Source organism: Mirounga leonina, unplaced genomic scaffold (assembly GCF_011800145.1).
Source record: "Mirounga leonina isolate KUSES-001 unplaced genomic scaffold, KU_Mleo_1.0 Mir_180, whole genome shotgun sequence".
Taxonomy (NCBI): domain Eukaryota; kingdom Metazoa; phylum Chordata; class Mammalia; order Carnivora; family Phocidae; genus Mirounga; species Mirounga leonina.
Window position 1 is genome coordinate 12,831,582 of NW_023270469.1, and position 27,726 is coordinate 12,859,307.

Below are 27,726 nucleotides of genomic sequence, written 5' to 3' on the forward strand. Positions count from 1 at the left end.
ACAGCATACTGGCATCTCTCCAAGGAGTGTCTTTATTCAGGGTGATCATAAACATCACAGCCTCTCCTCAGAGTAAACCTAATTCCCCAGGGCCCCAGATATACCCAATTCCTTTAGGGCTGGCAGGGAGGCAGGTTGTTTGCTGTAGTGTCTGAGGACAGAATGGCCACCTGTGCAGAAAGCTGGCCTGCCTTGGCTTTCCCAAATAATTAGGCGCCCAGGGGGACTGACCTCTCTTGGTAGGGAGAGGCTACCTGCAAAGCACCACCCAGACAGGCCTGAGTGCAGACAGCAGAGTGAGTTGAGCCTTATTTCCTGCTGTCTGCAGTGGAAGTCTGCTCCGTCAGAGCTCCCCAAGCCAGACAGCCTTGCTCAGCTACTTGGCGGTGGCCACTTAGGGAAGGGGCCTGAAGAATGACGGGCCAGGTGGGCGCCCCCTGGCAGCTACAGGCGCAGCCTCTTGATGTCCTCGCTGCGGAAGTCCATGCGCAGAGCCAGCACCTGGCGTACTTCGGCAGGGGTGAGGCGCCACGTCAGTGGGCCAGAGTTGGCGCCCCAGTAATCTAGGATCTCCGTGACCTGTGGGGAAGAACATATGACAAATCAGCAACGAGAGGCTACCCTGAGAGAAGGCCCTGTGCTCCACCAGAGGCAGAGCAGGGGTGGTGCCCAGGAAGAAGGTGCTCTGTAGGGCTGGGCTGCTGGTGGACGCTTGGTTTTGAGGGAGAGGCAGGGATCCAAATGTTTCTGCCTCTCTTCCCAGTTACCTTTCCCTCGCCAGGTCAAGGGAGCCACACATACCCGCTCCAGATTGAGGATCGTGGCCATCTGGGAGAGCCGGGCAAACTTGTCTCGGATGGTCCAGGTGGTCACTGTGGTAAGGTAGGCGATGAGTGACCTCAGCTCCTTATCAAACTGCAGACCGCCCAGCTGCAAGGGGGCACAGGCTCAGTCAGTGTTCAAGGCCTGGCCCTCATGTGGTGCCTCAGTCAGCTCCAAGGCCTCAGATGCCAGGGCAGGACTGGGGCTAGATATGCAGGGCCTGCGGGTAGCAGACGGAGGGGATGCAAGTCCTAGGATGGCAGGACTTGTCTTCCTCGGAGGAAAAACAACAGAGCTGGGGACCTGTACTCCCTGGACCTTACTTACCCGGTTAAAGGTGGATTTCAGCACCACTCTCTCCAACTCGACTGCAATAAGGCTGGTCATGAGGCCGGTCAGGCTGTCATAGATGACTGGGGACAGGCTGGCCTGCACACAGGCTAGACATTAGTTAGAGTCCTACCTAAGCCCCTCTGCCTCCAACAGGAGTCTTCGGGGGGTAGGCACAGTTACAGGAGGCTGTTGGGGGAGTATGTCTACAGGCTGGGGCCTGGAAGAGTTTTGGGGATTCCCAGTAGGGTGGGATGAGAAGCCAAAGGCTGCTGATTTGGGCAGAGGTGGGTAATTCCATAACCTGGTCTCTGAGCTCCTGCTCACCTTGAACTCCGCCATTTGTTGCTCCAGGTTAAGGATGAACTGTTGTACCCAAGGGTCATTGGCCTCATAGTCATTGAACTCTTCCTATTGTCAGGAAACAAGCTGGGTCACTGGGGGTCTCTCCAGAAAGTACCATTCACCCTACCCCACTTTCACCCCTCTAAAACAGAGGAAGAGGCCTTTCCTCTCCAGCTTCTGACTCATCCAGCTTAAAAGCAGCTTGGATGTCCAAGCTGGCGTATGCCACTGCTTTTATATCACACTTCGATCAGGAAAGGCCCTGGGCTGCAGCAGCGGCCCCCACAATACGGTAAAGCTCCTGGCCTTTTATTTCCTTTTGCATCTCATGTTCTGCAAGAATGATATCATTAGGCTAGAAAAAAAGCTCCTAAGTCTGATAGGTGGGGCAAAAAGCCTCAACAAAAGAGGATGTGTCAGGTCATGGCAAACCCCCTACAGGTGTCTTTCAGAGCCCTTCTGTCTGCAGGAACAACTGTTTCCTGGGAAGAACCTAGTCTTCCAGGGGGAGAGGCTGAAGGTCACATCCATAGAAGTATATTATACTTCCATGGAACTTCCCTCCAGAGAAGCAGGGAAGGGCTGGTCTGTGCAGACAGCTCCACTGCCCTCCAGCCGGGGGGTTGGGAGAATGAGGAGTAATCCTGGGCCTGATGGCTGCCTATGGTCAGGCTGACCTCCTCGATGTTGTGGGAGACAGATAAGAAGGTGTTGATCCAAGGCTGCACCTGCGGCTTGATGGCTGTGCTGTTTAGCTCTGTCAGCCCTTCCTGCGGGACGAGGCAGAGACACATGAGACAAAGAAGACGCGTGTACCTTGCCCTTCCTTTCTTCTGCTCCATCCATCCCGTGACTGCCAGGGCATTCTTCCAGTTCTCAGGCTTTCCTGTGGGCCTATCCAAAGTCTACCAGAAAATGCTAATCGAAGGGGTCAGAAACAACCCGTTCCTTTCCAGATCTGTACCAATTCAGGTCCAGGCTATGGGGTTGGTTTGGCAAACTCAAAAAAAGAGATTTCTGAGTGCCTGATAGTAGGCAGCACCTTTGGCTAAGGCCAAGCAGCAGGTCCGAGTAACCATGTGGTTCCATTCCATCTGAGCACCTTTCTGGGCTCTTGGCACTGGGGGCCAAGTGGAGACTCAAGAGGACCAAAATGCTGGCTTGTCAGCATGACAACTGCTGAAAAACCTTTAATCTTTTTTTTTTTTAAAGATTTTATTTATTTATTTGAGAGAGAGAGAATGAGAGACAGAGAGCACGAGAGGGAAGAGGGCAGAGGGAGAAGCAGACCCCTGCTGAGCAGGGAGCCCGATGTGGGACTTGATCCCGGGACTCCAGGATCATGACCTGAGCCGAAGGCAGTCGCTTAACCAACTGAGCCACCCAGGCGCCCGAAAAACCTTTAATCTTAAAGGGACTCGAGTTCAGTGTCTTGCATGCTACCCCCTCATTTCTCCTTGTTTCCTTCTATACACTGATCCCGTAATAAACCAGTAACAATATTCTCAGAGCAACACACAGGCACAGAATTCAGTCAGCAACTGATTGTGGGGCTTACCTGTAAGAGGTCTCGGAATTTGCTGGACACGGCAGCCAAGTCAGAAAGGCAGCTGTCAAACTTGGCCTGGGCCTGCTCCCCTCCAATGCCCTGGCTGAACAACTTGGTGCAGTCACTCTAGGGGAGAGTACCCAGTTATCAGGCTTCCAAGCATGGCTGGGCTGTGTGGGTACAGGGAGAGTGGGGAGGATACCCACGTGCAACCAGCCATTTCTACCAACTCCAGCTTTCTCCGGGAACAGCTATAGTCCATCCTAGGCAAGAGTCCTTGATAGGTTTCAGAAAACTTGGATACTATCCCACTGGCTAGCCACTTGGCTCCCTCGTCCCCCTTTGTAAGGTGACAGTATTGGTATCAGGGGGGTGTGAATAAGAAACATAAAAACCGGAAGTTTTTTCATACCTTTAGAGTCAGACATTCCTAGCTTCAAATCCTGGCTTAGCTACATATTGGTTGAGTGACCTTGGTCAAGTGATTTAAAGTTTCTGAGCTTCAATTTCCCTGTGTATAAAACGGGCACACAAATTCCTGTCCCCACGGTGGCTGGGAGAGTCGGAGGAGATGATGCACAAAGTGCCCAGTGCACTTCCTGGCTACTAGCAGCCACTAAGGAGACACTAGCTTTTATTGTTACAGTTTCTGCTTTTTAAATAATCTGGTCCTGGGGCCCCCGGGGGGCTCAGTCAGCTGAGCGTCTGACTCTTGACACCAAGGCACCCTGATGAATAAATCTTTATTAAAAGAATAAAATAATTTGATTTGGCTGCCCAAGGGAGATCATCATGATCACAGCTAAGTTTTAAGTGCTTACTATATGTCAGCCTGTTTAAAGCATTTATTACTTACAGTACCTATCTTGGGGCGCCTGGGTGGCTCAGTCGTTAAGCGTCTGCCTTCGGCTCAGGTCGTGATCCCAGGGTCCTGGGATCGAGCCCCGCACCGGGCTCCCTGCTCGGCAAGAAGCCTGCTTCTCCCTCTCCCATTCCCCCTGCTTGTGTTCCCTCTCGCTGTGTCTCTCTCTGTCAAATAAATCTTTAAAAAAAAATAATAATAAAGTACCTATCTTATGAAGTAGGTACTGTTACTATCCCTTTGTATAGATGGGGAAACTGAGGCACAGAGGAGTTAATAATTTGCCTAGCGCCACCCAGCAGTTAAGCTGTAGAGCTGGGATTCAAGCTGGGATTCTGGCTCCAGAGTGCCTATCCCTAACCCCCACACTACAGCCTAGGTATAGAGAACATCACAAGTGCAGCTGCTTGGAACTCACCATGTTTTGCTTTGCCAGGAGCTCCTTAGAAGTCTGCTGTCTTGGCTACCGCAGAAGCAGCAGTATGCAAGAGACAGGCAGAAGCCCTCAGTTCCACGGCAGCTCCAATATGCACTATCTTTACCTAGCCTTTTTTTTTTTTAATTTTTTTTTTAAAGATTTTATTTATTTATTTGAGACAGAATGAGAGAGAGAGAGCACATGAGGTGGGGAGGGTCAGAGGGAGAAGCAGACTCCCCACTGAGCAGGGAGCCCGATGCGGGACTCGATCCCGGGACTCCAGGATCACGACCTGAGCCGAAGGCAGTCGCTTAACCGACTGAGCCACCCAGGCGCCCCTTTACCTAGCCTTTTAACCTCATCGCACCACCTGACCTATCTCACAGGTTTGCTGGTGGGGTTCAGAAAGAATACACGTGAAATGCAAATCTAAGGTGGGTGGGATTTATGGGAATGGTTTTTTCAGCTCTTTGCTCTCTTTTTCTTTCACTTGGCTAATTCTACTTGCTCAGTTCTGAATTTCTAACATGTCCCAAAATACTCCTTTCAATTTGAATATTCTAATGTTAAGGACAAAGTCAGGAATACAATCTAAGGTGCCGTGACTCAACTATGATGACAGCCACCTTGTTGAACACATACAGTGTGACAGATACTATGCTTTTGGTACTTTGTAAATATCACTCTTATTTTATTCCATTTTAAGGCCTTTTTGGGATAAATTCCTAATCTGAATCTCTCATCTGGCTGCTCTCTGAGCCTCCTTCAGGAATTGCATCAGTTACAAGGACTTGGCCCCTCTGTGCTGGCTCCTGGCCCCCTCAGTCTGCCCAGCCCTAAAACCGGCACTAACCATCAGCCTGTGCGCTGAGCCCTGTGCCTCTGCAGTAACATATCCTCCTTGGAAGAAGTGTCCGCTGGGGTAGCAGGGCCCTGGCTTCCCTCCTCTCCCAGAGGCAGACTTTCGGAGTGGGGGAGAGTTGGGCCCTTCATTTTTTAATATTTAGCAAAATGACTGCTTCGTGCTGTTACGTGTAACTATTAGTACAATTATTAACTACCCCTGTTTGCCTCTCACATACCAGGTATTTTATATTATCACATTCAATTTTCATAACTGCGAGGCAGAGATCACTCTCCCTATTTATACATGAGGACACTGAGGCTCTGGGAGGTTAGAGAACTTGCTTATGCCACACAACTGGTCAGTGGTCAAGCGGAGATATGAACTCAGGGGCATCTGACTTCCAAGGCCAAGCAATTTCTACCACACTATGCAGTCTTCCTTTAAAATAATGGTAACAGCAACAGATTTGTACAGGGTTTGGTAAACCCTATTTCATCTTAATTTCCTTTTTTTTTTTTTTTAAGATTTTATTTACTTATTTGACAGAGACACAGTGAGAGAGGGAACACAAGCAGGGGGAGCGGGAGAGGGAGAAGCAGGCTTCCCACTGAGCAGGGAGCCCGATGCGGGGCTCGATCCCAGGACCCCGGGACCATGATCTGAGCCAAAGGCAGACGCTTAATGACTAAGCCACCCAGGCGCCCCTGATCTTAATTTCCTAACATTTTTAGGGGACTTTATCATTTTTTAAAGCGCTTTCAACCCCTTTTTAATTAGGCCCCCCAATAAACCCAAATGAGGGCAGGAAGGAGATCTGTTTTATAGATGAGAGTGCTGAGGCTCAAGGAGTTAAGGGACTTGCCAGAGGTCACAGGCCAAATATGTGCTTTATGTGCTGGAAGCACTAATTTGAATTCTCATCTTCCAACTTGTGGGTTGACCGCCAAGTGAATCCCCTCAAGTGCTCTGAAGGAAGACTAGCTCAACGCCAGGGAATGCACAGTCCCCATCAGAACCAATGCACAGGACTCCTCCACGGGCAGGCCCAGAAAGGCTGCAGCTGCTGAAAACTGAGAGGCAATTTTCTCCATACCTCCAGCGTCTTCTTCAGTGTGGAGATGTTCTCACTGCACACTTCCACGTTGTTCAGGGTCACCTGGGAGATGAGGACAGAAGAATGTGACTTCCTGCTCACCGGTGTCTGTATCCACTTCAGTGCAGGCTGGCTGAGTGGCTGACAGCTGTACTCCTGAGGCTCAGAGCGGGGCTAAGGAACATGCACAGCAATGTCATCTAGAAGGGCGCTCAGGTCTCAGACTGGGCAGAATAGTGAACCAGACTTGCCCTTTCTCCTGTGCCTGACACTAAGGCAGCAAAGCCATCTGACCTCAGGGGTAGTGACCCAAGGTTTCAGGTCTTTTTGTTCCATGTTTAGGCACACAGGTCTGGGAGAAGTCCTGGGCTCTAAGCCCAGATCAGTGAGGCGAAGGCTGACATTTAAGAAATGCTTCCTGGGGTGCCTGGGTGGCTCAGTCATTTAAGTGTCTGCCTTTGGCTCAGGTCATGATCCCAGGGTCCTGGGATCGAGCCCCATGTCTGGCTCCTTGCTCAGTGGGGAATCTGCTTCCTCCTAAGCCCCTCCCCCTGCTCATGCTCTCTCCCTCAAATAAATAAATGCTCTCTCAAATAAATAAATAAAATCTTAAAAAAAAATCTACCCTCTCATAGAGTTCACATTCCAGAAGGCAAGTCAGATAAGAAATACCAGGTCATGATAAACACAATGCAGGATAAAGCAGGGTGAGAGGATGGTAAGTTAGTGACAGGCCACACAGCTAGAGCCAGGAAGAGAAATCAGGTCTCCCTACTCTCGTCTCAGCCATGAGCTCCTTCTTTCATAACTCTATCACCTTAGAAGCTCGGTGCAGAAATACCAATCATAAAAAGCAGCATGTAACAAAAATAATGATTAAGGCACAAACTGCTATGGCCCTTTAGAAGAAACATTTCGGTCTAAGGCATTTAAGGAAAGCTCCATAGCAGAGGTGGTAACTGAGATGAATTTAATTCAGCTCAAAAAGGCTGGTGTAATTCTGACAGTTGAGGGTGAGTACACTGCTCTACCCGTATCAGCCTTTCTCTAGTGCAATGTCAGTCCCTTTGATATTTTCTTTTTTTTAAAGATTTTATTTATTTATTTGACAGAGAGAGACACAGCGAGAGAGGGAACACAAGCAGGGGGAGAGGGAGAGGGAGAGGGAGAAGCAGGCTTCCTGCGGAGCAGGGAGCCCGATGCAGGGCTCGATCCCAGGATCCTGGGATCATGACCTGAGCCGAAGGCAGACGCTTAACGACTGAGCCACCCAGGCACCCCGCCCTTTGATATTTTCTTAATGGTATTTAGGATTACCCAGTATTATTTTGTTTGCTGCTTGTTTGCCTTTCCCGCTAGAATGAGAGTGCCATGAAGGCAGGGATCTATTCTGTTTTCTTTAGAGCTATATCTCTAGTAGAACACTGCCCAATAGAACTTTCTTGATGATAGAAATATTCTACATCTTGTCTAGTACAGTAGCCCTAGCTATCTGTACATGAGGCTAATGAACATTTGAAATGTGGCAAGTACAACTCAGGAACTGGATTTTTGGTTTAAATTTAAATAGCCACCTCTGCCTACTGGCTACTACATCGGGCAGTGCAGTTCCAGAGCCTCGAACAGTGCCTGATACATAAAAGCGTCGAGAATGAATAAGTAAATGAATGTGTTCTGCAGAAGGGATAGCATAAACAGTTGCAGAGTGGCAGGAAACCCCAAAAGGTATTTGGGGATCAGCAGAGTCAGTGCACGGATATGTGCAGGAAATGGCAAGAGGTAAAACTGCAGAGGTGAGTGAAGTCAGACTAGAACTTGGGAGCCATGCTCTCCTGTGGACAACAGGGTGGCACCGAGGATTACTACCTACCCGGTGAATGCTGCATTAGCACAGCTGTGGTTTGGGAATACTAATCTAGAGGCTGGGAGGAAGTGGAATTAGAGAGTTTGAGAGGGTCATACTGTCTCTGGACTGGTGTGCTGGTGGCATGACCATGAAGGCAGGGGTGAGGTAGGGAGGAGCCAATTTTCAAGAGAGGTGTTAGAAGCTTCAGGATTTTGGGGTAAAAGAAGAATCCTAAAACCCCAGGGATTGAGATTAGGATGACCCCCTTGTGTCCCCAAGAGTGCTTCCCTCATCACCTCATCACTGTCCTGCAGCCAAAACTGAAAGATCATGCTGCTGAGGCCACGTTCATGGGGGATGGGTAAGACTTAAAGCCTTTCGTTAGCATGCCACACACAAGGCTGCTAACATCACAAGCTTGCAGAGAAATACGTGCACTGTCATGACAGCTCAAGGATGAAGGCCACAACTTAAATGTCTCCAAGGCATTTAAGGCCATAAGAAAAATCTATCATAAGGGGAAAATGGATTTGAGTTCAAAAGGTATTGATTTCAAAGTTTCCTTTTACTGACAGTCCTTGTAAGCATGGATTCACTGGGCTTATCCCCGGCTCATGGTGACTGATACGTCAGCACCATTGGGGAATTCATCTTGACAGCCAAATGAATCAAGGTGACATAAGAAATAAGTGCCGTGGTGGGAGTGACAACATTTTAAGTACTTGGCGTCAGGAAAACTAGAAACCTGTCACCAAGCATTTAGCATCACCTCTCTTGTTGGCCTTATCTTCTGGGCCCTCAAACAATGAAGCTGTCTGTGTGGCAGCCACTGTAATGGGGACTTGTGGGGCCAAGGGGAGGAGAATAGCACTAGAGTGGCAGGATGGTGAGACTCTGGAGGCTGTCAATAAACCACCAAGCAAAGAGGCAGAGCTTTGAGGTGGTCAGTAGCTAGGAGGTCGTTTCTGAGCAGAGAAATGAAAGAATAAAAGTAAGTGCTATACAAAATGAAACAATAGAATGCAAACAAAATGACAAATTTAAGTCAGTTCATGATCATATGAAACTGGCTGCCAGACATTTTGGCAAAGTTCTCCAAAGGTGTTGGGTTTCAGAAGCTTCTTGGAGATGATCCTCTTTCTTGGAAACAACCAGGACGTCCCAAACTCAGGGGACCCATGCTCAGGGAAAATATTTTCAGTGACAGGAAGAGAGTGGGGCTGCCTAAAGAGCCTCCATACTGAATCTGCCTGATAATATTTAGCAAAATATTAACTGTGGGTTAACTTGCACAGGTGGGTAGGTATTAGTATACTTATGCTTCTGTCTCTGAAAACAACAGTTCTTAACTCCTTTGGGGGTCACAGATACCTCTAAGAAGCTGATAAAAGCCAAGGACCCTGCTTCCAGAGTACAGATTTGGCATCTAACCCCAGGGTGTTCAGAGACTCTCATTTGTAGGCTACAGATGGAGAGTTCTGCTACTGGATGTTTCCTTCAGGCTCTGAACCACAGGAGCCAAGAAGACTCAGAGCCTGGCCACTGTGGGGGTGGAGCAGAATGACCTCTGACAGCACTGTTACCACTCATGCCAACACAGCACATGCCAGAAAGGGCGGATCACAGGCTCGGGACTCATCTGTATTCTTTTGGCTCATCACAAACTGGCTGTTAACCTTATATAAACCCTTTCATCCTTCCATGCTTCTTCCTTCCCACCTGTCATACAGGTAAGGCACTGCTTCATCTTGTCCGTCTTCTGGCTTAGCGCTTTAAAAAGATCATTTTTCTGAGGAAGTTGAAAGCCTAAGAAGTGTGCTAGGAAAACAGCCCCGCTAGGCCTAAATGATCGGTATCCCCCATGTTGTGGGACTGCCCTCAGAGAAGTGGTCTGGAGCCTTGCCACAGATATTACGGTCGGTTCTGTGGCAGATGCAAGCCAAGCTTGATACTCAGTGGAGCCCCCTGAACAGCTTCATAGTGCTCTTGGGAATGAGCACTTGGGAAAGTTGAGGTGCCCAGCCTTCCAGGCAGGGAACAGTGATGTCCTGGATTGGGTTGCTCAGAAATAGGTCCCTCGATAAGAAGTGGTTTCAGAACCTTCTAGAAGGAGCTTTCCTTAAAGGAGTTTTCCTTCTATAGAGACACTGGATGATAAGTCTCTAGTTGAAAGCTAATTATACTGTGGCTTAGAGGTCATAATTTAATCTCTTGAAATAAACGGACCAGCTCCCAACCTATGTGGCTACCTACCAGGAAGGACAGCTTAGCCTCGTCAGTGCTCTCAATGCCTTTTGTGTCAAATTTGCCTTGCTGGAGGCTGCTGTGCATGATGTTCACGGCACTCGTCACCCCGCGCTGGATGTCCTGTAAGGTGGTGGCCGGGAATCCCATCCGCAGCTTGTTACACAGAACATCCCTGGGAGGGGGGAGCAGAATGGCATATGGAGATTGACAGCACTCAATCTGGCTTCCAGGACAGCAGGACCAGAGGACCCACAACCCTAACAAAGCAGCATGAGCTGCTCTTTTGGGGGAATAACCAATCCTTGAGACCACTGTAGGAGAACTTGAGTATCCAGGGTATGAGAGAGACCAACACCCTTTCAAGGGCACTTGATATGACAAGAACATATAGAGGAGATTGGTCAGTTCTTTATTCCCTATGAGGATTTCAGTTATCGCCACTGAACTCCAACAAACTCAAGAGGAGGCATACAGCTTAATGAAAGGCAGTACCATGTAAGTGGTGAGAGAACAGGTTTTGGGAGTGAGTTCTGGGCTCTATTCCACATTCCACCACTTATGAGGTGTATGATCTCCCTGAGCCCTAGTTTCCTCACCTGTAAGAGAGCTAAGGGTTCCTACATCATAGGGTTGTTATCAGGACTGAATGAGAGCAGGAAATTAGTATAGTGCCTGGTCTGCAGCAATGGTAAGTATGATCGCTATATTACAACTACTGCCTTCAACTGAGCTGCCTGTTCTCTTTCGTAGGCCTGAGGGCCAGTAACCCCTCCAATCCAGTCCAGGGAGCATAAGATACCTGGCTGCTGTACAGCTGCCTGGACCCAAGTATGTTGTTCCATGGCTAGGAGCTTATATCCTATATAGCACTGAACTAGAATCATATGGAAAAAAAGGAAGCAACATGGGCCTCAGGAATCAATCACAACTAGGACCTTTTTGCTTCCTAGGAAGTAGAAAGGGAGTCAATCCTACCTGAAGTCAGACTCCAGCTCTGTGGTAGCAAGGTTGATCATGGCACAGAGACAGTCGATGCTGGAGCTAGACAGAGCCCGCCCAATGCACTTCTTAACAATGTAGAAGACATCATCCACCATGCTGGATGTCAACTGGCCTTTCTCATAGGTGTCCAGAGCCACAGCCTAACCAAAAGGCAAAGCAGCCAGTGAGGGCTCCAGTTCTGCATGCCACTGTTCTAGATGGTTCTAGAATAGGCTCTGGTTCTGCTCCCTTTTGAGCTTGTCCTTGTTTCTCCCAACACAGCTTACTCTGGTCACAGCTTGGTGTGGATCCTCCTTGCCAAAACAGCTCATTCCCCTACTGATGACTATGTTAGGACATTAAGTATTTAGGGCCTTTGCCCTGGGGTCATCTGTTATCTGTGACGTAAGACATCAGGAAAGGCCCTTCTTCCCCGAGGTTCCTCACCCACACACTTCCAGGGAGGCAGGGCACAAGTAGGTTCCCCGAGGAGCTGAGGTGTTCTTTTGTGATTCTTGGGAAAGACATCCTAGCTGGGTCTTTGAAGAGCATGACAACTCTAAAAACGCCCTCTAATCATACAAAGGGGTACTGCTCAGTTGCATGCAAGGGTATTCTCAAAGCAGGCCAAGAAATGTGACATGCCTCGGCCATTTCCTTCAGCGTGGCTTCTTGCACAGGAAGCCCCATTTCCAAGGGGTGTGTCCTCTGTCCTACCTTGTTGACAGTCTCCCTCATGAAGTACTCCTCCATGGTGATATAGAAGCCAATTAGCTCCTGCATGGTGCAGCTTAACAGGCAGTTATTGAGGAGCTTGTCCAGGCACTTCTGGTGCTCTAAGGGACAGCCAGCAAAGGGATACTCACTTTTCTTCCCCAAGGGAAAAAGTTCAACTGTTTTCATTTACGCAGGTTCCTTTCTGTACATAATTTACATGATTATAATCACAGTACAAAATTTTGTATTCTGCTTTAAAAAATTATGTCATATATGCCTTGGGGTACCTGGGTAGCTCAGTAGGTTGAACGTCTGACTCTTGATTTTGGCTCAGGTCATGATCTCAGGGTCATGAGATTGAGCCCTACATAGGGCTCTGTGCTTAGCGGAGAGTCGGCTTGAGGATTCTCTCTCCCTCTCCCTCTGCCCCTCCTGCTCGTGCGCTTGCGTGCACACGCTCTCCCTCCCTCCCTCTCTCTTTAAAGCAAATAAATAAATCTTTAAAAAAAGTTTGTATCATATATGCCTGAAACTAATGTAACATTGTATGTCAACTATACTCAAATACAAAATTAAAAAACAGAAAAAGATATCATATTTTCAACGTTTGTACACACAGCTTCTTTTATCTTTTTTTAAGCTTACTTATTTTTTTATTCTTTTTTTTTTAAACATTTTATCTATTTATTTGAGAGAGAGAGAATGAGAGAGAGAGTGAGCATGAGAGGGGGGAGGGTCAGAGGGAGAAGCAGACTCCCTGCCGAGCAGGGAGCCTGACGCGGGACTTGATCCCGGGACTCCAGGATCATGACCTGAGCCGAAGGCAGTTGCTTAACCAACTGAGCCACCCAGGTTCCCTAAGCTTACTTATTTTTAATGGCTGTGTGATATTTTATTAGGTAAATAGTCAACATTTTTTTAAACTCTATCTTTAGACACCTGGGTTATTTCTAAATGTTTTGTCCTTATTAGAGATAACTGGAAACCACAGTATTTGGAGATTATGGTAATTTTTTTAAAAGATTTTTATCTTTAAGTAATCTATGTACTCAACATGGGGCTCGAACTCACAATCCTGAGATCAAGAGTTGCACACTCACTGACTGAGCCAGCCAGGCGCCCCATAGTAAATGTTTCTGTACAAAGAACTTTTTGCTTCTTTCCCATTAGAATTAATTAGTAAGCCTTAAAATACTTAAGTTTTCAGGGCAAAGACTGAAATATATCGGGTACACTATATTTCATTCTCTAAACCAGTGTTGTCCAACAGAATTTTCTGTGATGATTAAAATGTTCTGTATCTTTGTTGTCTAATATGGTAGCCACTATTGAGCCCTTGAAATGTGGCTGTTAACTGAGAAACGGAATTCTTAATTTTAGTTAAATGTAAATTTAGACGGTCCCATGGGGCTGGTAGCTACTGTACTGGACACACAGCTCCGAACAGTGACAGTCATTATGAATAGTAATGCGCATCAAACTCCAAAAAAGCATACATCCTCCCTTAAGCACCAAATCAAAGCAATACCATACTAGGTCATATAAATAATTGCCTTGCCATGTATTATTGACATAAGTCACGTAGAATGCCACAGATGCTGTGTTAATTTCAAGTCTCTAGTTCAGAGAATCCTGCATATACTTAACCAGCAGGAATTAAATAGTCTTCTTAAAAAATCCAGAGAATCAATTTGTAAATGAAACTGGACTGTGGTACACATTTTTTTCCAATGTACTTATCCCTTCAAAACTTGTGACTGGGGGAATTGGGAGACTGAGGGAGGGAGTGAAAGGCTTTCTTTATACTATGTACTCTTTTCATATACTCTTTAAACTATATATTCTTTTCCCAATATTATGGCTCAATACTGTATTGAAGTGTTATTTTTTTTAAAAGATTTTATTTATTTGAGAGAGAGAACGAGAGCAAGTGTGCACAGCTTGATCCCAGGACTCTGGGATCATGACTTGAACCGAAGGCAGACGCTTAACCAACTGAGCCACCCAGGCGCCCCTTAAGTGTTATATACGATAAAATTCACACCTTGTATGTGTACATTTCAATGTTTTTTTTTAAAGTAACTTTATAGAGTTTTGTAACAATAGCCACAATCCAGTTTTAGAAATTCCTATTACTCCCAAAAGTTCCCTTATGGAATTAAGTATATCTTTTTGCTCTATCTACCTATATATCATGTGTGCAAATCACCTATTTTATTTATTATTATTATTTTTAAAGATTTTATTTTTAAGTAATCTCTACACCCAATGTAGGGCTCAAACTCACAATCCCAACATCAAGAGTCACATGCTCCGCCGACTAAGCCAGCCAGGTGCTCTATATCACCTATTTAAATTAAATGCTAATCCCTAAATCAGAGCTGGTGAGAAAACATGGTGTGCAGAAAAGATCAGAGGAAAATAATTTAACCATTCTGGGCATTAGCTTTCCTCACTTGTAAAATGACTAAATGGCCTCAAAGACCCAGTCCAATTCTAATATTCAGTAAGTCTATCTTTCCTTTTGGGAGTCAGTTTGCCCACAGACCACAGAGGCTAAGAAGCCCTAGTTATTTCCTTGTTACGAGATCTATGGCTTAACCATTAGAAAACAGTGCCAACTCTGTCCTAGCCCTCCCAGAAAATATGGGACATGCCTTTTACCTTGCTTTACTTCTTCTGAGGCCATGGAGTCCCCCACCTCGAAATCAGAGCTGATCCTCTTCCTGAGGAAGCGTAAGTACAGCTCACTGCGGGCATTCATGAGGGTGACCTCAGTCAGGATAGGGTCCAGTTCCCTGAGATACATGGAGCAGAAGGAATAAGCAGGAGGCCACTGGATTGCCAGATATAAGAGCTACAGGGCAAATAGAGTCTCAAACTCCCTCTCCCACGGGGCCCAGAAGGGTCAGCTCTGCCAGATGGTTATCCTGGCTCTGCTGGATACTCAGAGACAGCTGTCAACCATATATTCCACTTACCTGTTTCACCTGAACCATTCACCCGCTAAAATACTGTCAGGGCTAAAGAGACTGGGAGTTGTATTTTTGTTAGTGCTTTGAGTAAAAATTGTCTATGCTTCACATGAAAGGAACCACACCTCTCCAACCTCTTATTTAGCTGTGGTGGGATTTTAGGATACACCATTAAACTGAGTCCCACACCCATTCATCTATCCAGATGAAGACCCAAAACAATCTTGAAAAAAATAACAAAGTTGAAGGACTCATATTTCCCAATTTGAAAACTTACTATAAGGCTACAGCAATGAAGACAGTATGGTACTGGCATAAGGACAGGCATATAGATTAGAGTCCAGAAATCTTCACATTATGGTCAACTGATCTCCAACTAGAGTGCTCAGACAATTCAATAAGAATAGTCTTTTCAACAAATCGTGCTGGGATGATGACTGATATCCACATTAAAAAGAATGAAGTTGAACCCCTCCCTCACAGTATACACACAAATTAACTCATTTTCCACACTGAACTCCAGGAGATCTTTTCAAAACATAGATTTGGTCATACTGTAATCATACGATTTCCATAGCGCTTAGGATATAGGACCTGAGTGGCCTGACTCTAACGACCTCTCTGGATTCAACTCAGGCTCTCCCCAACTCTGTACTTCAACTACACTGCTCTTCTTTCAGTTTTTCAAATACACAGTGACTTTGCACATGTTTTCCCTGCTCCACCTGGAAAACTCTTCACCTCTTCTTTCTTTCTTTTTTTTTTTTTTAAAGATTTTATTTATTTATTTGACAGAGAGAGACACAGCGAGAGAGGGAACACAAGCAGGGGAAGTGGGAGAGGGAGAAGCAGGCTCCCCACAGAGCAGGGAGCCTGATGTGGGACTCGATCCCAGGATCCTGGGATCATGACCTGAGCCGAAGGCAGTCGCTTAACCGACTGAGCCACCCAGGTGCCCTCACCTCTTATTTCTAGTCACTCTTTTTTTTATTTTTTTTTAAGATTTTATTTATGTATTTGACAGAGACACAGTGAGAGAGGGAACACAAGCAGGGGGAGTGGGAGAGGGAGAAGCAGGCCTCCCGCCGAGCAGGGAGCCCGATGCGGGGCTTGATCCTAGGACCCTGAGATCATGACCTAAGCTGAAGGCAGACGCTTAATGACTGAGCCAGCCAGGTGCCCTCTTTTTTTTTTTTTTTTTTAAGATTTTGTTTATTTATTTGACAGAGAGAGAGAGCAAGTGAGCACAAGCAGGGAGAGGCAGAGGCAGAGGGAGAAGCAGACTCCCTGCTGAGTGGAGAGCCTGATGTGGGGCTCGATCCCAGGACCCTGAAATCATGACCTGAGCTGAAGCCAGGTGCTTAACTGACTGAGCCACCCAGGCGCCCCATTTCTAGTTACTCTTAAGGTCTCAGATCTAAGGTCATTTCCTCAGAGATTTTTCCTTGAACTTATCAGCTTAGGTTACGTCCCTTTATTACATGCTCTCCTGCACACTATACTTAGTATATCACAATGATTCACAATATGAACTCTAGAGTCTGAATACTTGGATTCTATTCCTGGCTCTGAGATCTTCTAGCTGTACAACCTTGGGCCAGTAACTTAACCTCTTCAGGCTTCAGTCTCCTCTTCTGTAAAAAATGTTTATGGATTAAATCAGTGACCCTCAACTGAAGGTGATTTTACACCCCACCCTCCACTCCCTAGACATTTGGCAGTGTCTGGTGACAACATGCTACCAGCATCTAGTGGGTGGAGGCCAAGAATGCTACTACTAAACATCTTACAATCCACAGCACAGTCCCCCCTGACAAAGAATTATCTAGCCAAAATGACAATAGGACAGAGGATGAGAAACCCCTGAATAAATGACTGAATATTTGTTAAGTGTTTAAAACAATGTGTGCCATATAGTAAGCACTATATATTTGTCAGCTATTATTACTATCTACTTTACAGACTACAGATGCCACAAGGAAAGAATTATGTCTGGTTTGCTTACTTTGCTTGCTGCCACATCCCCAGTACCAAAGACCAGTGTTTGACCCATAATGTGTACTAAGAAAAATTTACTGATTGAATGAATACATTTTTATAATGTTTGAATTTTCTTTTAACAAGCATATTTTTAAATTTTTTTTATTATTTATTTTAAATATTTTATTTATGTATTTGACAGAGAGAGACACAGCGAGAGAGGGAACACAAGCAGGGGGAGTGGGAGAGGGAGAAGCAGGCTTCCCGCCGAGCAGGGATCCCAATGTGGGGCTCGATCCCAGGACCCTGGGATCATGACCTGAGCCGAAGGCAGACGCTTAACGACTGAGCCACCCAGGCGCCCCTATTTATTTATTTTTAAGATTTTTATTTATTTACTTGACAGAGGGAGAGAGACAGTGAGCGAGGGAATACAAGCAGGGGGAGCGGGAGAGGGAGAAGTAGGCTTCCCGCCAAGCAGGGAGCCTGATGCGGGGCTCCATCCCAGGACCCTGGGATCATGACCTGAGCCGAAGGCAGACGCTTAATGACTGAGCCACCCAGGCGCCCCTAACAAGCATATTTTTATTAGAAAAAAGTAAAAGCTTGAGTCATAGATAAAATATTTCTAAAACACAGACCACCTTATAATAGAGCAGTCTCTGAATGTTACATGATTACCAATTCAAACTCCTATGGGCTAAAGAAAACAGGATTATTACCTTGGTTCTCTTTTTTCTGTTGTAGAATTTCTCATCAAGCTGTTCTGGACATGCCGGAACTGCAATATACCGAAGAAATGAGAGATGCTCATCCCCACCCTCTTCCCCACCCTCCTTCTATCTTCCTCTTGCTGGTCCCTCCAAACTTCTGGCATAAAAGAATGTTTAAGTTTAGTTTGCTTAACAGGTGAGCCAAAAGTAGGCTATCAGGATGATGAACCAAAGATTTACTTTTGATTTAGATGCTAATGCTCTCCTTTATTATTGCACTTTAAAGTGATGTTAATGGTGTTCCAATGAACTACTATCTAGTCTCCTAGAGTTCTAGAAATAAAGTTGTATGGGCTACTCCTATTTCTAAATCATACTCTTACTTCCTCTGCTCAAAGGAAAGGAGAAATAAAGTTCACAAAAAAGCAAGTGTTACTGTGAGCACTTAAGGAACTAAGGAGAAATCAGAGACAAAAAGTAAAATTCTCCTTATATCACGAGAAGGCACTATTGCATATTCTGTGATAGAGAGGTGCTCTGTTTCTGTTTTGTGTTTCTTTCAGGAAGCCCTTTCTACTTCTTTCTCAATCTTGTACTATATCATCAGGACACCTCAAATCCAAAGTTAGCTGGCGACAGGCAAGATGCAGGCAGTTTGCATTTGGTATTTATTTTTCTATCTACCTCTTTTTTCATCCCTTCCCTACCCCACCCCCAATTTATTTTATTCAGTATCCCTGGCTCACACTGTTTCCAAACCCACCTGCAGCTTCTCCTACTCACCTGCTGATGGTAGTCCCTCTGCTTGATGAACTTGTCCACCACCTTCTCCACTTGTCTGTCACATTCTACCTGCAGGTATTTTATCAGGGTATAAAGTCTCCCTGGCCCATAATAGGTCTCCACTATTGGTTGGTGGGTCTCCACAATGCGGGCAATACCTAGAATGGAGAAAATGAGAGGGTTGGATTCCAAATATTCTTCTCACAAAACAAACTTTCTTCTATCCAGGACTGACCTGGGTCTAACTCAACCCTTTAAGGCTATTTCACCTCCCAAAATGAATACAAATGGTTCTTGCCAATGCTGAGAGTCGCTAAGCAAAATCTGTCTGTTTAATATGTACAGTGCTTGGTAAATCAGAAGGCATTTACTTTATGCTGATAGTTTAATAGCAGCATCTTTGGAAATCAGCATCACTCTCTTCCCAATAATTTACTTTAGGGTTAAATTTACTCTTAGCATTTGGGTCTTGAAGGCTAGGGAGGAGCAAAACACTTGAGAGACTCTAATTTTTGCTAATTAGATACTGAATTAGAAAGTTAATTCTCCAATATATCAATCAATACACAGCAAGCTACAGGATTGAACTGAAAGCATCAGGCTAACAGGGAGAGAAGAAAAGCTAGGATATGGGTGTTAGGTAGAAATGTCTTCAGTCTCTCTGGAGTGGAAAAAGAGACTTACCTTCAAAAAGGAGAGTGAGTGTATCTGCAAAGATGACTGCTGCTCTCCGATCACTCATGTCTGTCCCCAGCACCAACAGCAGATTCTCCTCTGCTTTACTGGCCACCTGAAAAAAGCAGAAAATCCACAGCAGTTCTCAGATCAAAGGCTAGTCTCAGTTTTCCAAAAAGACCTCCCACTGACTTTCTTTTTCCCATGTTTGCTTTGATGCTTGAAAGCTTAGACAGCACAGAGGAACCTCCCTTGGGGGCTCTGTGTTGTCTGGGCCTCAGGCAAGACAAAGAACTTGAGCGTAGTGATAACTCTTCTTCAACGCAAAGACATAAATAATGCTTTCCTTTTCTTTGAAGATATGTATTGTCATTAGCCAAAGGAGAGAGTACCCACTTCCATTAATCATCTCAAAGGATAACTCAAAGTTATCATTAATGGTGCTTCATTGGGCAGGACAAGGAATCTGGGTACTGCAGAAGGGATTTTTAAGGGATTTAAAGTAGAAGCCATTTCTAGATCCCAGGTGGCAAAGTACTGATAAAAAAAACTGCCAGCCACCCCATCTCCCCCTTTTATTTTATTTTTAATAAATTTTTTAGAGTGGTTAAGACATACACACTTAAATATTCAAAAGGAATAAAGGAGTGTTCAGTGAAAAGCAATTCTTCCTCTTACCTATGTCTCTCAGTCTCCTAAGTCTCTTCTCCAGAGATAACCGTTGTTAACCCTTTGAAAAATACCCTATGCTTATACAAGCATATATATATATATATATTTTTTTTTAAGATTTTATTTATTTATTTGAGATAGAGAGAGAGAGCATGAGACAGGGGAGGGTCAGAGGGAGAAGCAGACTCCCTGCCGAGCAGGGAGCCCGATGTGGGACTTGATCCCGGGACTCCAGGATCATGACCTGAGCCGAAGGCAGTCGCTTAACCAACTGAGCCACCCAGGCGCCCCACAAACATATATTTTTATTGCCACCTCTGTCATTTGAAGCAGAAATGTTGCATATAGTTGTTTAACTTAACCATACATCAGAGAGTGAAACATGTCAGCACATACGGAACTATCTCATTTTTCTTAATGCAGAACAGTGTGGTCTATTACAGAGAATTTGGAGGGGAAGTGGCACGATACACTCTGACATAGAGTTACAAACAATAACCCTCTGCATACATGCCTGCTGAGATTTGCTTCTTTCCATCTAAGGTCAAGGGGAAGGGGCTGAGACTTTAACTGAAACCTGTTTCTTTTTCAGGATTTAACCCTAAGTGATCTCACCTCCTTCATCTCAATGTGGCTTATGTTGAGACTCAAGCCTGGTTATGAAGTCTTAAAAAGAGTAACCAACAACTTTGAATGCTCTTAAAAGAAGCCAGTTCCTGGCTGACAGCTTAAAAAGGGTGATTCAACTTGTCAGAGAATTTGCATTTCATTTCATTTTATTTTTTTAAAGATTTTATTTATTTGACAGAGAGAGAGAGAGACAGTAAGAGAGGGAACACAAGCAGGGGGCATAGGAGAGGGAGAAGCAGGCCTCCTGCTGAGCAGGGAGCCCGATGCGGGCTCGATCCCAGGACCCTGAGATCATGACCCGAGCTGAAGGCTGTCGCTTAACCGACTGAGCCACCCAGGCACCCCGAGAATTTGCATTTTAATTTTCCTATGTTTTCACTTGGTCTGTGATTAATGTACAGAAATTAATGTACATCAGTAGATGTCTAGACCATGCCTAGATGAGTGTTGAATGAATGTGTACATCCAGTCCTGCTAGGCTACAGTGAGAGCAGGAAAGGGGAGTTAAATCCAGATGTGACAAAGTATCCACAGAAACTGGATCCATATAGTGCCCCAATCTGCAGGCAGAGAATCGTACCACTATCCTACCAAGCAATCAGGGGCCATACCTGCTTGCAAAGGTATTCTGAGAACTTGCTTAATCCCTCCTCATGCAGACCCAGCAGTGGGAAGATCTTGAAGAAGCGCTCCACCTGGGGCAGATCCCCTTCCTTAGTAGCGATGGCAAACTTTTCTGTTACAATGGCTTTGAGACGCTGCTCAGCTTCCTGCAGCAATTTCAGGTTGGCATCAATCATGCTGCCTGCACATTGGGAGGAAAATGGGAATTAATGTAAAGAATGGTACTCTGTCAGGTCTATGCCACTTTGTGCACCATTATTCATTCAAAATATATACAGAAGTTATAGTCAGCAAAAGAAATAAGATCTGTGGCACAAATAACTATAACAAACTAAGTGTATGATAAGTGTAATAAGAAAAGTGTTCACAAGTCACATTTCTAGTTGAACTAATTAGAAAAGTCTTCCCAGAAATGGTATCCCATCTTTTAAAGATGGGCAGGGTTTTGATACCTGAATAGGAGGAACTTACATTCCAAGCAAAGGGAATGAAATGAGCAAAGGAACAGAAATAAAAAGATGAAAAAAAATATTTGTAGAGTATTGCAAGTAATATATACTCTGGCATATAGAGGACTCTATATATGTGCACATTGAATGGATGCATGAGTGAATAGCATGAAACAAGGTGAGAAAGACAGGGTGGGTTGAAATCACAGAAGGCCTAGAAAGCCAGGCTAAGAATTTAATTTTGTAAGTAGGTGATATGGTCAAGTGAAAAGAACCCACTGGCCAGAGGACAGTAGATGTGGATTCAGTTTCCTTTTCCATAAAATGGGAATAACAACACCTGTCCTAGGGTGGCCTATGACCTATATAGGGTTGAATACCAGACAAGGAAATTGCCTAACAGATGCCCTTTTCTTGGTTGAGTTTGCCTTGCTCGGATAACAGATGCTTGTAACTAAACCAGAAATGATAGGTACTTAAATCAGATTACAGACGCTTGTAAAAACCATAGAAATCAACAGTTTGGGATGGATGTCACCTTCTTTGCCCTGTCGACTGAGCTCAATGACTGACTTGTCCAGGCACAAGTAGCGATGAATGTGGGCCGCAGCCTGCTCATAATCTTCATTCCTCAAAGCAGTCTGAACTCCATCCATGCAGAACTTCAGGTCCAAGATATCATCAGCTCTCTGAATGGCTTGATAGAGGCGGTTCTGCAAAAAGACTTGGTGCTTAGAAACAATGTCCTATTCTTTCAGAATATCTCTTCAGAAGGTAGGGAGATTTAGCGGCAGAATCTGGTTAACCAGAGGCCCTGAACCAAAACCACTACCACTCACAAAACTGTTATTGATGATGATTAATAGCACTGACAGGTATCATACAATTTTATTTATGTGACCAGATCATTCATTTTAATGGAAGCAGGAACAAGGACAAGCCATATTTGTATTTGGCTGATGCTGTTAAATTAATAATGGAATCGGAGTGTATCTAACATTTGGAAAGAGGACATTATAAACCAAGTAATAAAATAAGTGAAACATATGGAAAATATTTTTCTTTTAGAATAAGCAAGATTTTTTTTTAAAGTTTTACTTATTTAAGTAATCTCTACATCCAACGTGGAGCTAGAACTCACAACCTTGAGATCAAGAGTCACACGTTCTTCCCACTAAGCCAGTCAGGAGGCCCTAGAATAAGCAAGAATGTTCTAAAGAAATCTTAATAATGTGACTTGGTGGCTGTATGGCCATAGTGTTTTGTAGTAAGTTATTTTTGCAGAATCTCAACAAATAGATTAGGAAGAGTTATGCTATTTCACAGGGGAAAACTGAGGCTGGGACTGACTTATTCAAGAGCCCAGATCTTGTGCTATTCACTACAGTAGTCATTAACAATCTGTGACCATTGAGCACTTGAAATGTGGCTAGTCCAAATTAAGATGTGTAAAACACACACTGGATTTCAAAGACTTAGTACAGAAATAAAGAAGGCAAAATATCTCATTAATACCATTTTAAAGTAATCACATATTTAAATGATATTTTGGATATTAAGGGTTAAATAAAACATTACTAAGATGATTTTCACCTATTTCTGTTTTACTTTTTATTTTTTAAAGATTTTATTTATTTATTTGAGAAAGAGAATGAGATAGAGAGAGAGATCATGAGGGTCAGAGGGAGAAGCAGACTCCCTGCTGAGCAGGGAGCCCGATGTGGGACTCGATCCCGGGACTCCAGGATCATGACCTGAGCTGAAGGCAGTCGCTTAACCAACTGAGCCACCCAGGCACCCCTTTTTATTTTTTAAAGATTTTGTTTATTTATTTATTTGACAGAGCAAGAGAGCACAAGCAGGGGAAGCAGCAGAGGGAGAGGGAGAAGCAGTATCCCTGCTAAGCAGGGAGCCTGATGTGGGGCTCAAGCCCAGGACCCGGGGATCATGACCTGAACCTAAGGCAGATGCCTAACCAATTGAGCTACCCAGGTGCCTCTCTGTTTTACTTTTTAAAATAATGGCTACTAGTGAGGCACGTGCTGGCTCAGTTGGTAGAGCATGCAACTCCTGATCTCAGGGTCATGAGTTCAAAACCCATGTTGGGTGCAGAGCCTACTTTAAAAAAGAAAGAGAAAGAAAGAAAGAGAAAATAAAATTGAGAAAAATGGCTACTAGAAAAATCTAAAGTTAAATGTATGGTTTATATGCTTTTTCAATTTGGATGATTTTTATTTTTTCTTGCCTAAATGTCTGGCTAGAAACTCCAGTACAATGTTGAAGAAAAGAAGCAAGAGCTGACATCCTTGTTTTATTCCTGATCTTAGAGGGAATGCACCCAGTCTTTTACTGGTAAGTATGAAGTTAGCTGTGGGTTTTTTGTAGATGACCTTTATCAGGTTGAGGAAGTTCCCTTTTATTACAAGTTTTTTGAGTTTATGCTTTTTCTGAGTTTATGAGATGATCATGCGGTTTTTGTCCTTTATTCTACTGATATGGTGGATATATTAATTGATTTTCAGATGTTAAAGCAACCCTGCATTCCTGGGATAAATTCCACTTGGTCATAGTATAATCCTTTTTTTAAAAAATTTTTTGACAGAAAGAGACAGTGAGAGAGGGAACAGAAGCGGGGGAGTGGGAGAAGGAGAAGCAGGCTTCTTGCTGAGTAGGGAGCCCGATGCGGGGCTTGATCCCAGGACCCTGGGATCATGACCTGAGCCAAAGGCAGACGCTTAACCGACTGAGCCATCCAGGCGCCCCATAGTATAATCCTTTTTATGTGTTGCTAGATTTGGTTTGTGTGTTGTTGAGGATTTTTATGTCTTTATTCATAAGAGGTATTGGTCTGAAGTTTTCTCTTCTTCTGCCATCTCTGTCAGGTTTAATGGTGCTGCTCTAATTTCTAATGTGGTGGCTTCTCTATTGCCCTCTACTAAAACATCAGAAGTTCAATGGGATTACCTTGGCCAAGTCAAGCTGGCGGACTTTGCTGGATACATTCTCAGCTAGGTTGCAGGTAAAGGTGATCATTCCAGCTAGCTGCTTTGCATCTCCTTCAATCAACTGCAGGTTGGGACTGGAGACACATGTCAGCACACACACATCCATAGGGGCAGAAGGTAGGAATATGAGATGGAAAATTTTTTTTTGTAAATGGAGACTATGTCTTCTACCGTCTTTGTACTTCCCCACAACTTTTAGCTTAGTTCACTCTACTCACAACTTTTCCTAAAGAGGATTTTACTGAAAACTGAGGTCTATATTAAATAAAAAATTACTTTTTATAACTACTATAGAGACCCCTTTATAGGTACTGCTAAAGAACCAGAGAGCAGATGCTCCCCACTGCTAAGTATAAAATGCACTAACCAACAATCAAAGAGGGTGACGGGCTCAAAGAGCAATTTTTATGACTAGCAAATACACAGGGTTTGTAAAAACAGTGGTTCTCAAACTTGAACCATAATCAGGATCTCTTGGTGTGTCTGTTAAAAGCTTGTCAGATTTCTGGGCTCCTCCCCCAGAGTTTCTGGTTCAGTGGGTTTTGAGTGGGGCCTCATAGTTTGCATTTCCAACAAGTTTCCCAATAAGTTTGATACTTCCAAGGACACTTTGTGAACCACTTGACTATACCCTTAAGTGTTCACTTAACCTTGAAATAATCTTCCTGTACATTTCAAAGTCAAGTGGCATTTTATAACAGAAAGTTAGGAAAAACAGTAATTTATCCAGTGGTCCTTGTCGGAATTACAATAGCTCTTGCTGAGCTGGGAGACTCACCCCATTCGGTGGAGAGTGACCATTTTACTTTCAATGGTGTTTTGCTGTTCCAAAAGAGCATCCAATTCTCTCTCTACCACTTTCTGAAACACAGACAAACATTTTGTCATCAGAATGGTCAGAAGGAACCTTAAGAGTTATCTAACCCAACCCCTTAGCTGAAGGGTGAATCCCATTTCAAATGTCTTTCCTTTCACTGAGCTCTCCTAGGACTTTAACCAACAATACTTTATTTTTGCATTTATCACACTGCATGATGACTGTTAGCTTCTGTGTATTTTATTCCATCTAGCAGATGAATAACAGAAAGACAGAACTAAACTTTTATTCAGTATAATTAGCACAGTACCTAATGCAGGAAGGCATTTAAAATATAATGGCTAGGGCGCCTGGGTGGCTCAGATGGTTAAGCGTCTGCCTTCGGCTCAGGTCATGATTCCAGGGTCCTGGGATCGAGTCCTGCATCGGGCTCCCTGCTCCGTGGGAAGCCTGCTTCTCCCTCTGCCTCTCTCTCTCTCTCTCTCATGAATAAATAAATAAAATCTTTAAAAAATATATATAATGGCTAAACAAATGAAACTTCCAAAGTGACAGTTACAAAAAGTCTCTTCATAGTGTACAGTCAGTACCCTGAAGGGATAAATACATAATTCTCTCAGTGAAGTTATTTACGGCATTACTGCAACTGACATTAACCTTCTTAAATGCTTGAGTTTCTTCATCTGTAAAATGTAATACATATCCCATGGGACTGTTGCGAGAGCCAAACAAGGTAACAAACATAAAGTGCTTAGCATAGTATGTGAAATATTGTTCATTAATAGCCATCAATATCAACTACACATTTCTATTAAAATAGTTCAGTAGGATCCAGAGGGGAACTTCCCCTTGACAGTCATCAAATACAAATACAGAACTAATATTATTCTGTCTGTAAGATGGACTTAATTTCACCTTAAAAATTGACTGACTCAATGAATGCACGCTTAGGACTGTTAGAGTACTAAATTTTATAAAGCACATCTTGCTGAAAAATGTTACCATAAACTGCTTGACTTGGTGCAAATTAATATTTGAAAATATTCTTAGATATCAATAATCCCCCCTCTCCTGCTGAAACTGCCTTTTGTACTCAACCTTAATTAAAAGTTTAGTTTAGGGAACAGCTACTGAACTTTTAGATCAGAGCTTGGATCTCTTTCTTCTGAGGGGCAAGGAACCCAAATGATATTTAAAAAATTTTTTTTAAAAGATTTTATTTATTTATCTGACAGAGAGAGACACAGCGAGAGAGGGAACACAAGCAGGGGGAGTGGGAGAGGGAGAAGCAGGCTTCCCGCGGAGCAGGGAGCCCAATGCGGGGCTCGATCCCAGGACCCTGGGATCATGACCTGAGCCGAAGGCAGACGCTTAACGACTGAGCCACCCAGGTGTCCCCCCAAATGATATTTAAAAATATATTGACAGCATCAGGTTGCCACGGAAAATGAAGGAGGCTGCAAAGAATCCTCAAGAGAACAAATATAGTCCATGCCCCTATCTGACACAATGCACGGGTCCAAGAGATGAAAGTTACTAGTCCGATTAGACAGTTGTGCCTGTCTTAAAACCTCAAGCTTCTACAAAGCTGCGGACTTACCAAAACGCTAAAATTACACCCCCAAATCATCCCCCACAAAAGTATTAAAACGCTTCAAGTTTATTTGCAATGACTTCCTGCTTAAATGAGAACACGGTGAACGCGTTTCGTAATTTTTAAATTGCTAATTCAATGCTAGAGCGCCTGGCTTATTTTGATAAGCAAATAAGCAAGCTTATTTGATAAGCAAGCGAGCGCCTTGCTTATTTTGATAAGCAAGCGAGACCGACGCTGTCAGTCTACCTGCTCTAGCCAAGAAACTTAATCTCGATTAAGGGCCAGGGGAATCAAGGGGAGCGAAGCGGATCGCCGAGATAACAGGGAAAACAAGTTTAGGGACACCGGATCAAGCGAACAGAGAGGTCACGTCCACCCAAATACACTCAACTACACTCCCTGAATAAGTGCTTTGTTTCCCTCGGCAGAGGCAGAGAGAGAACTTCCCACAGCCCGGAATTCCCAAGACTGACGGCTCCAAGCCCACTGCCCCTGATTCAGCCCCCTCCCACCTCCTCGCCGCACAGCCGTTCGTATACAGCCTCTAGCTCCTGCAGCTCCGTCAGAGAGCGAATGAGCTCGGTAGAGACTTCCGAGCAGCGGCCTCCTCCCATCCCCTCGGGCGGAGGAACCCCTGACAGCTTCTGAGGGGAACCGAAATCCGCCATCTTGGTCCCCATTTCGTGCTTCCGGCCCCGCGAGGCCCCGGCCTCGTTTGCGCGCCAGGTCTTTGCGACTGCCCAAGACAA

General features: G+C 44.6%; 1 protein-coding gene across 3 annotated transcripts; it reads right to left on the reverse strand.

Annotated features, from left to right (window-relative positions):
- Nucleotides 1-14: 14 nt before the first annotated feature.
- On the reverse strand, nucleotides 15-27,717 carry COG4 (component of oligomeric golgi complex 4). 3 transcript variants are annotated; one of them, XM_035024809.1, is made up of 19 exons: nucleotides 27,490-27,717; nucleotides 25,342-25,424; nucleotides 24,523-24,637; nucleotides 22,097-22,271; nucleotides 21,097-21,290; nucleotides 19,193-19,298; nucleotides 18,509-18,666; nucleotides 17,735-17,793; nucleotides 14,722-14,855; nucleotides 12,058-12,176; nucleotides 11,335-11,501; nucleotides 10,366-10,531; nucleotides 6,267-6,329; nucleotides 3,056-3,172; nucleotides 2,175-2,267; nucleotides 1,480-1,563; nucleotides 1,150-1,251; nucleotides 802-930; nucleotides 15-579 (listed from the first exon to the last, which is right to left on the reverse strand). In XM_035024809.1, exons 1-19 carry the CDS (start codon nucleotides 27,655-27,657, stop codon nucleotides 445-447), a joined length of 2,367 nt encoding a protein of 788 aa, XP_034880700.1. In that variant the 5' UTR covers nucleotides 27,658-27,717; the 3' UTR covers nucleotides 15-444. The 3 variants fall into 3 exon arrangements, with proteins under 3 accessions (XP_034880700.1, XP_034880701.1, XP_034880702.1); XM_035024810.1 differs by lacking the exon at nucleotides 3,056-3,172 and having other exon boundaries at nucleotides 27,490-27,716; XM_035024811.1 differs by lacking the exons at nucleotides 24,523-24,637; nucleotides 25,342-25,424 and having other exon boundaries at nucleotides 27,490-27,677.
- Between the last annotated feature and the right edge of the window lie 9 nt (nucleotides 27,718-27,726).

What these genes read in the sequence shown, in the direction of transcription:
- COG4 (XM_035024809.1), bottom strand. Translation starts at nt 27,657, where the DNA reads ATGGGGACCAAGATGGCGGATTTCGGTTCCCCTCAGAAGCTGTCAGGG. An exon ending in GAGCTGGAGTCTGACTTCAG is followed by an intron (nt 10,532 to 11,334) that starts GTAGGATTGACT and finishes CCCCCCTCCCAG; the next exon opens with GGATGTTCTGTGTAACAAGC. An exon ending in AATTCCGAGACCTCTTACAG is followed by an intron (nt 2,268 to 3,055) that starts GTAAGCCCCACA and finishes CTCGTCCCGCAG; the next exon opens with GAAGGGCTGACAGAGCTAAA.